We start from the raw sequence: 9,993 nt of genomic DNA, 5'->3' as shown, positions 1-9,993 counted from the left end.
ACACTAGCATGGGTCTTTGAAAGAGGCAATGACAGGTAATCTTGCGAAGATTATTTGCTTGTCGCAAACCTAACGCCAAATGGGGTTTGAAAGCTTAACGCCGAATGGAGCTTTAGAGGTGGTTATCTAGTCCGAGAGATGGACAATCGGCTTGCAGGAAATGATAATGGAGGGATCCGCATGCATATCGCATTGAGTCACACTTGAGTCGCGCATGTCGGTGTGAATTGTTAATATTGTGTGATTGATGTGATGTGATGGAATGATGTTGTGGTTATGCATATACGTGAATCTTAGTGATGATGAGTGAACATAAACTTGTTTGTGTCATATGTTCATGATATGATAGATGTAATGTGTTGGTGATTCTTATACATGGTTGTATATTTGTATACTTGTTATGTGAAGTGTGATGAATTCTTGGAACGTATTGTTATTGTGTTATACATTTCCTATTATTATGTTTATTTATAATGATTTTAATTATCACCCTTCTGTTGAAATGATGTTCTATTGCGACATTGCTCAGGTATCAAGGATAATGGTGCTTCGGAGGATGTTTAGCTAGGAAGCATAAAACTCTTTTAGTGTGCCTTGACTAGGTAGTCTTATTGTGCTCTGGTCAATGTAACACATGGGATTTTGGGTTTATTATCTTTGACTAGATGCTCATGAGATATTTATTTTACTCTTATTGTATTTTCCTATTTGGATATGTTATGTTGTTGATGAGTGGCCTTTGAGCCGAGATAGTGTGATATGACAGATGATGTATGGGAATCATCTGAGTTTACCATTTTATTGATGAGACAATTATTCCACTGTAGCTTTGCATGTTTGTTTTGAATTTTTCAATCCCGTGTTATTTGTATGTAACCATTGCATGTTAAAGTGTTTGTTTGGCAAAAATGTGTAATGCCCTCATGTGATGCATGCTTATTTATTCTGAATTATGAAAATGTATGTTTTATTAAGTAGTATAGATTTGGGGGTGTTACACATGACATGTAGAAAGGTTTGATTTGTCAAAATCAATCAAGCCACAAAGAATATAGTGAGATTCGTGGATGACACCACTTTAGTGACAGACGGGGTCGTTGATGTTTTGATCATGAGAAAAGATGGTGGTCATTCCTTGATCAAAGATGTGCTATACATTCCTGGAATTAAATGTAATCTTCTAAGTATTGGCCAATTACTTGAGAAGGATTACACAAATCGCATGGAAAACAAGAATTTGCGCGTTTTGGACCTAAACGAGGTTTTAGTCCTTAAAGCTCCTATGGCTACCAATAGGACCTTCAAGATAGAGTTGAAAGTTATGGAGCATAGGTATCTTGCTACAGCGGCAAGTTGTGAATAGTGGTTGTGGCACTATCGTCTTGGACATCTTAATTTTCGAGACCTCAACGTGTTACATAGGAACGGTATGGTAATCGGGTTGCCAAGAATTAATGTTCCAGCTAAGATGTATGAAGAGTGTGTGCAAGGGAAGTAACACAAAGGTAGTTTCAACAAAGATTCAAGCCATAAGACCAAATGTCACCTTGAGATGGTGTACTCCGACGTTTGTGGTCCAATGCAAGGCAACTTGTATGGTGGCAATCAATACTTTGTCACGTTTATTGACGATTTTAGTAGGAAACTATGGACCTGTGTTATCAAGAGGAAAGATGAGGTGTTTCATGTGTTCAAAGGAGAATTGATGTTGCTTGTTAGTTACCACCCTACCAGAGGTTACAATCGATTGCGATTCGACACATCCCAGGACAGCTTTGAAAGAAGTTGGATGACAAAGGAGAATTGATGTTGCTTGTTAGTTACCACCCTACCAGAGGTTACAATCTATTTGATGTGAAGAGTAAGAAGATTGTGATCAGTCATGACGTAGTCGTGGATGAAGTGGGATTGTATGACAGCAAAAAAATGGCCATGACAGAAGAGGAAATTGATTACCCTCCTAGTGGAAATTGATTTCCTTCACGATTTTTGCATCCTGAAGGCTTTGAAGAAGGGGAAATTGATTACCCCATTCTTGGAAATCGATTTCCTGAAGCAAACATAGAAAATTAGCATGTTGAAAATCCTGAACAGCAGCCGGTCGAAGTCAAAAACGGTGAATCCAGTAGACGACCAGCAAGGCAAATAAGTTTGCCTCAGAGGCTTTGAGATTGTGAAGTATTTCTAGGACAATGAGATTAATAGTGATGGTGATCTCATTCACTTTGTGCTTATGACCGAATCCGAGTCCGTTAGCACGGAGGAGGCACTAAGCGATCCAAAGTGGTTGTGTGCGATGATGGAAGAGCTGGAATCGATTGAGAAGAATAGTACTTGGGAGCTGGTTGATTTACCGGAACGAAAGAAGGCAATCAGTGTGAGATGGGTCTATAAGGTGAAGGCAAATCTAAAAGGAGAAATTGTCAAGTATAAGGCTCGACTTATTGTGAAGGGATTTTTGCAAAGAGAAGGTATAGACTTTGATGAGGCCTTTGCACCAGTTTTTAGGCTGGAAACTATTAGACTAGTTGTTGGTATTGCAAATTGCAACAATTGGTCAATATATGAAATGGATGTGAAATCTGCATTTTTGAACGGTCCACTTAAAAAGGAAGTCAATGTAGAACAGCTCCCTGATTTTGTTGTGACAAATCAAGAGTGAAGGGTCTACAAGTTGAAGAAGGTGCTCTATGGTTTGAAACAAGCTCCAAGAGATTTGGACAAACGCATAGCTGGTTTCCTTGTCGATGTTGGCTTCAAGAAGTGTGTTCGAAGCATGGTGTTTATATGAAGACGGATGCGAGCAAAGATGTAATAATACTTTGCTTATATGTGGACGATCTGTTGATCACGGGCAGCAATGTGTTTGGCATTTCTAAGTTTAAGAGTGAGCTTATGGAGGAGTTTGAAATGAGTGACTTTGGTATCATGACTTACTTTCTTGACATAGAGTTCCACAAGTCAAAATTGGGATTGCTTATGCATCAAAGAAAGTATTCACTTGAGATATTGAAGAGGTGTGATATGGAGCATTGCAATGCTGCCAATACGCCAGCTGGGGCAAGGTTACAACTGTCCAAAAGTGATGATGAGCAGGATGTGGATTCAATGCATTATAGGAGATTGATTGGATTGTTACGTTATCTATGCAATACGCGGCCAGATTTGGCATTTAGTGTCGGTATTGCGAGTAGATTTATGGAGAGACCGAAGGTGTCTCACTTGGCAGGAGTTCAGAGAACCCTACGATACGTCAAAGGTACTCTTGGCTGCGGAATTCTCTTTCCCGCAGCGGACCGGGTAGAAAGTGTGAATTTCTCGGTTACACAGATTCCAATTGGTGCGGAGATAAGGACGACCAAAAGTTTACAGCTAATTATGTCTTTATGTTGGGAGGAGCACCAATCTCTTGGTGTTCTAAGAAGGAACCTGTGGTAGCACTTCCATCTTGTGAGGCCGAGTATATCGTGGCGTCGTTATGTGCGTGTCAAGCATTGTGGCTTGTGAATCTGCTGAAAGAGTTGGGCAACAAGGTGGAGGAATCTGTCACACTCTTGGTTGATAACGTTTCAGCTATTAGTCTTGCTAAGAATCCTATTGCACATGGGAGAAGTAAGCATATTGAGATGGGGTTTCGTTACTTGAGGGATCTGGTATGTGCACACCAGTTGCGGTTAGGATACTGTCGAAGCGAAGAACAAGTTACGAATTTGTTAACGAAAGGTGTAACAAATATGGTTTTGAAGAAGCTAGTGACAAGTTTAGGTATGAAAAACTTGAAGCATTTGAATTAAGGTGGTGTATCGAAGTCATTGATAATTCAAATGCATTGTGGAAGCTTTTGAGACCGTTTCGTGAAAAGCAGCTTATTTGAAAAGCACTTCTGGAAGTCTGAAAAAACAAACTGTCGAAGATGATATCGATTACCCAGTTTGGGGAAATCAATTTCTTGAAGCTTTTTTAGTTTTCTGGTTTAAATTTCTATTGTGGAAATCGATTACCCAGTTGGGGGAAATCGATTTCCTTCCGACCTAAACCCGTGCTAATAAAGTGGCACATGCAATAATACGTTTGAGACCATGTGTTAATACGTGTGAGACCATGTGTTCCTAAAGAAAAAGGAAGAATCCATTCAACCGCGATGTGATCATCATGGATCGTGGCACGGTCCATTCAGCCAATAAAATGGCAAACACTTAGAAATATTGATTGAGTCACAATCTAATTGGATTGTAGCAAGATTCGAGGTAAAACACAACTTTCTATGTCAACATAAGTGATTGATTGCGGCATGATCGCTTACAATTGCAATGCAAATACCCGATTAAGACCCTACTATTTTCGTATATTAAAATATAATAAAATTATACTATTTTCATCTATTAAAATATAATAAAATACTTTAAAAAATAGGACTAAACTTATATACGGTTGCTTACATGCTATTAATACTGTCCTCCATTCATGATATAACACGTGGACTTAATGTTCCATATTCTTAAAAATAAATGCACGACAAACTTGTGTTTTTTAACAAATTTGAATGTGACATCATGTTTTGTACAGATGTCATCTTATAATTGGAAAAAAACATCAACAGCACAATTGAAACTGCACCTAAATTTTATCCTAAAAAATATTTATTTAGAGAAATAAGATAAGAATATCAAAATTGAAAAGGGTCTAAAAAATATTTATTTAGAGAAATAGGATAAGAATATCAAAATTGAAAAAGGGTGGATTTGTATCTTCACAAATTCATCCCCTTTTCACGATACAAATTTTAAAACCTATTAACAAAACTCATATTGAAATATCAGAATTAAAAGGGTAAATTTATCGTATTAGAAACCCACTCATTTTCAAAGCAAAATTTAAAAATTAACAAATCTAAATATAATTTTTATTTCTTAAATAAAATATACACAAAATAAATAAAATGTTTTTAACGATAATTATTATTTTATAATTTTTTATCAGTTCTGTGTGTTCTTTACAAGACTAAATTTTTTTATTCACTCCAGCTAAAACCCTAAAACAAGCACTGACCTAAGCTTCGCCGTGAAAAGCAAAAGCCGCCGGAAACGGAGTCGGAAGTCGGCCGTCAGAACCAGCGAGAACGTTCACCACTCTTTCTTCTTCCCGTTCAGCAGTTCTATTTTTCTTCAACCTAGGTACTCTTCTCTCTCCATCTCTCTTTAATCTCTAGTTTTTCGAAAATCAACATTCATTCGCCCTCACACACGGTGTTTCTGAAAATGCCTCAATGAGGTTCATACATGTTACCAAAAAAAAATATTACTTCATGGTTTTGAATAAACAAGTAGATTGCTATAAGATAATATTGGAACTCATACACAATCATCCCTAAATATTTGACATTAGTATAAAATAAATCTTCCTAACTTCTTAGTGAATAAGCAGTTTTCAAGCTTCAAAATGTTAATTCCAAAACAACCCAAGAGTAAATTCTGTTCTCCTTTGATAAACAAAGGAAATATTACTTCATGGTTTAGATTTCCTTCGTATTAGGTTGCTATAAGATTTGCATTTTTTTTTTGTTTCAATTACTATGTGTCAATTGCTATGGGTTAAGGGTTGTTAATTTTGAACCAAATTGTTCATTCTTGTTACCCATAGTTTATGGCCTACTTGTTGATTTTGTTCAATTTCTTAATAAATTTAACTTTTATTTTTAATATGATCATGGATTATTATGTCTTTGTTATACAAAAATAAAAACAACTTAGAGTTCAAATGTTTTGATTTAGATGTCAAACTTAGGTTTTGAAGTTGGATTTGGAATTGTTGTATAAATGATTTTAGTAGTTTAGGTGATATGGGACAATTCAACTTTGAAAAGTTTGGTTCTTAATTGGAGATTCTTATAATGACGGAGGTACCGTTTGTTCTTTCTTGGTCTGCAATTGAAGTTTTGAAATCAGAAAATATGGAATACTGACTTGCATTGTATTGTGACTTTATTTTGGAGTTTTATGATATGTGAGGGGTTTGGTTTACCTTGTTTTGGTGTTTTATCGTTTCTGGTTCATGAAAGCATTGTTTTTTTTAATTGCATTCTTACTTGCAATGTAGTCAAGATCGCAAGATTTTACGATCTGAAATTCCCTTTTAGTGCCAAGTTCTTACAAAAAACTTTTTTGTGTGCTTTTGTAGTCAAGATCGAGACCTTTAAGGTAAGATCGTAAAAACCATAGTGCTGGGCCTGTTTTTTTGGGCTTTCTAACCGGGTTGAATTTTTTTAAGTGAACCCATTTTTTTGTTTTACTTAAGTTCTCTCTTTCCTAACCCTAAAACACAAAACGCAACACGACTACAGCATTCATTCCAAATACGATACTCTCCCCCTTCAATAAAAATCTAACTACCTTGCTTACTTGGTTATCAGCCTTTTTCTTTTTGTTAAGCAGAGAGACATGGAGCAGAGATTAGCTAATTGTTGGCGGTTGACAGTTAACGAAAAAAAATTCATTGAAAGTGCTCTACTATCAGATCTTCGAGTGGATGGCCGTGGCCCCTTGGATTATCGCAAGTTAAACATTAAATTTGGAAGGGATAATGGATCCGCAGAGGTCCAATTGGGTGAGACACGTGTGATGGGTTTTGTGAGTGGTCAACTTGTGCAGCCTTACAGAGATAGGCCTAATGAAGGTACATTTTCCATCTTCACTGAATTCTCTCCCATGGCTGATCCTTCCTTTGAGCCTGGCCGTCCTGGAGAATCTGCCGTTGAGTTAGGACGGATTGTAGACCGCGGTTTACGGGAAAGCAGAGCCATTGACACTGAATCACTCTGCATTCTTTCTGCCAAACTTGTGTGGGCTATTCGCATTGATATCCATATATTGGACAATGCAGGGTGAGAATCAGCTTTGCTTCTGTTCTATTTTTCTTTCTAACCAACTTACCAATTTGCTTATATACAAACTAAGACTAATTATTATTATGTTTTAATTTGTGAATAGGAATCTTGTTGATGCTGCAAATATTGCTGCATTGGCTTCTTTGATGACATTCAGAAGGCCTGAATGCTCATTGGGGGGAGAGGATGGTCAACAAGTTGTAGTGCATCCTCCTGAGGTTAGCTTCTTCAGTTTAACAGTTTGTCCTTTCGCCCCCGATTTCTATTTAGCTTCCTTAACTGTTATATATATGCATTGCAGGAGCGCGAGCCACTCCCTTTGATTATACACCATCTTCCAATTGCTGTCACCTTTGGATTTTTCAGTAATGAAAATCTTGTGGTACAGATCTTTCTCTCTCTGTAATTCTTTTGGCACATATGGGAACATATATGATGAGTCCTCTGATTTTATTTGACGCTCAATAGGTCTTGGATCCGACATACCGTGAAGAGGCTGTAATGACCGGACGCATGACTACAACACTTAATGCAAATGGTGATGTTTGTGCCATTCAAAAGCCTGGGGGGCAGGGAGTCTCTCAACGGGTTATCATGCATTGCTTGAAACTTGCTCATGTTAAAGCTGGTGATATTACAGCCAAGATAAAGGATGCAGTGAGTTCTCCTTTTTTATGCTTAAGTTTCGAGGACATCATTTTGCTTTTAATGCTTATGAACCGATCGATGCATTTAGTTAGTCATCTCTCTTTTTATTGTCTTAATTGGTATAGGTTGAAAAGCAGAACACTGAAAGAGCACTACAAAAGATTAAACGCCATTCTTCCTCTGTAGCCGTGGATGTATGCGGAACCACTGCCAGATTAGCTCCCAAACAAAATCAATCAGATGCTGATAAAGATGGCAGTCATCTAGCCCAATTGAAGCTAAAAGATGGGGCGAGTTTGATGGAATGTGATGCTTCCTCATCAGAACAAGGACAGAATAACAAGAAGGATGGAAGCTCAAAGAATTTCATTGGCGGTCCCTCAAGCTGGTAAGGTGTCAGTTCACCAAGAGCTAATAGCTTCTTGTTTGTTGTTTAGTTCATTCATATAGCCAACGTATAGATAATTTGTAAACCTATATGGCATAAGCTGTTAAAGTAACATTCACAGGACGTGAACTGCTGAAGTTAATTAGTAGTATTGTTGGCCGTTTTGGTTTTTACCATTATGAGATTTGGATATATTGAGAATAACGTATACTTGGTCTTTCACTTCTCAGGGATCCCTATTCAGAGTGCGTCAATTCAGATCTTCTAAAAGCTTCTCTAGCTTCTCGTGGTAATTGCCTCTCTTTCATCTTCATTGTAATTTTGCCTGTTTATGTGGCTTTTGATTGCACCAGTGACTCTATTTGCTTGCACTTGGGGATATTTCCAAAATTCCGAAAAACTGAACTCTTGCATTTCTTAGGCTACTAATTTGTTTGAATATGAGTGTCCAATTGGATGTTTTAGAATTATTTTGATATTTTGGAGGCTTTGTTGATTGAGAAATTATGCATGCTCAAACAAAACTCTCACAAGTTCAAAACAATAATTTAGTGGCTGAGATGTAAAGTTATCCATAACTTTAAGCAACCATATATCTACACCAGATATTCATTATTCTGTGAAGGGTTTGTAAAGTTTTCATTTAAATATGCATCATTTCCCTTGTTGATTTCATCTGTGCTTTTGGTTGGACTCCCCTTTAAAATTTCAATATTTAATTATCATTGGTGTATGTGCTTCATATAGTTTATGCACGTATTTACGTTATTTAACAAGTACAAAATTTCACTGACTAGAACTGATCTAAAATAAGCAGGACAATCAACTCCTAGTAAACAAAAGGATTCAAGACGGGAGACTAAGGCGGAAGAACCAGCACAGGAAATCAAGGCAGATTCGGAATCAATTGACACAGCTCTAACTGCTGCGCAGAGTAATGAAGGTAAGACTCTGAAGGATGCTGTCAAGCCCAAAAACAAGAGGAAGAAAAAAAGATCTTCCAATAGTGGAAATTAAGCGATGAAATGTGCAGTCAGTTGACACATTATGCTGTAAAATTTTGATGGGCAATGAAAGATAGTCTGTTTGTTTGTGAATTTAGGCATGCCAAAATCAGTTTTGACTAAAGAAAGGGGAACTTTTATTAACTGTACTATACCAGAACAGAAGGTACAAAATGGCAATGTAAGAAATTATGATCAACTGGGAGGAATGCTGTAAAATAGTTTCCACATCACAACTTCTTGATTTTCAGACTAGCAGTAAAGTGGTTTTCAAACTCAGGGTGTTGAACTGAAACTGATATACTAAGGTTCTCTCCAGAATCACTTGTTATGATATTCCAACATCCATGTATATCCTGTCACAGTTCAGTTTCAGGGAGAAGAAAATAATGCAAAGAAGTGACTAAAATTTTATCAGTACATAAATAAAACTACAGAGCAAATAGCAATTTGAACCTTAGTATCCAAAAATCTGGATAAGAAACATTTACATACCATAAAAGGACTGCCATGCAAAGTTTTGGCCACTAAATCAGAAGGTGGATTGAAAACAAAGGTTACTCTTTCTAGAAGTTGAATCAAATTGTGTCCTTTAATTCTTAGATAAAATTCCAATTCCCATTGAAATATCTTTAATTTGCACAATTCTTAAATAAAGATCATTGTTGCATTTTATTCTAATGCATTTTGTTATTTTAAAATAAATTCTTATTCTTCAACGATTCTAAACAATTGCTATCTCCATCCTAAATATATAAGACATTTTAAAATTTTTACAAAAATTAAAAAAAAAAAAAATTTATATAAAAATGACAAATTATGTATGACTTTACAATATAGTCTTTTATTTATTACACATAAAAGATAAATTTAAAGAATTAAAAAAAAATAGTAAAATGATAGAAGTTATATTGGAATAAATATTATTAATGTTGCATTGTAAAATGTAAACTAACGTTTAATTTGAGACAATTTTTTTTCAATGTGTCTTACAATTTCTCTTAATTTTTTTAAAATATAGTAAATCATAGAGCCACTTTTCTCTCTTAGAATAGATTGATTTGATGGAA

General features: G+C 36.1%; 1 protein-coding gene across 2 annotated transcripts; it reads left to right on the top strand.

Moving 5' to 3' along the window:
• The first annotated feature begins 4,988 nt into the window (after positions 1–4,988).
• On the top strand, positions 4,989–9,178 carry LOC131641801 (exosome complex component RRP45A-like). 2 transcript variants are annotated; one of them, XM_058912107.1, is made up of 8 exons: positions 4,989–5,174; positions 6,432–6,880; positions 6,987–7,101; positions 7,185–7,265; positions 7,352–7,540; positions 7,657–7,919; positions 8,150–8,208; positions 8,737–9,178. In XM_058912107.1, exons 2-8 carry the CDS (start codon positions 6,438–6,440, stop codon positions 8,934–8,936), a joined length of 1,350 nt encoding a protein of 449 aa, XP_058768090.1. In that variant the 5' UTR covers positions 4,989–5,174; positions 6,432–6,437; the 3' UTR covers positions 8,937–9,178. The 2 variants fall into 2 exon arrangements, with proteins under 2 accessions (XP_058768090.1, XP_058768091.1); XM_058912108.1 differs by having other exon boundaries at positions 6,410–6,880.
• The last annotated feature ends 815 nt before the right edge of the window (positions 9,179–9,993 follow it).

The sequence above is a fragment of the Vicia villosa genome, unplaced genomic scaffold, assembly GCF_029867415.1.
Source record: "Vicia villosa cultivar HV-30 ecotype Madison, WI unplaced genomic scaffold, Vvil1.0 ctg.004104F_1_1, whole genome shotgun sequence".
Lineage (NCBI taxonomy): Eukaryota > Viridiplantae > Streptophyta > Magnoliopsida > Fabales > Fabaceae > Vicia > Vicia villosa.
The sequence above is the reverse complement of the archived record's forward strand: the minus strand, read 5'-3'. Positions and strand labels throughout refer to the sequence as shown.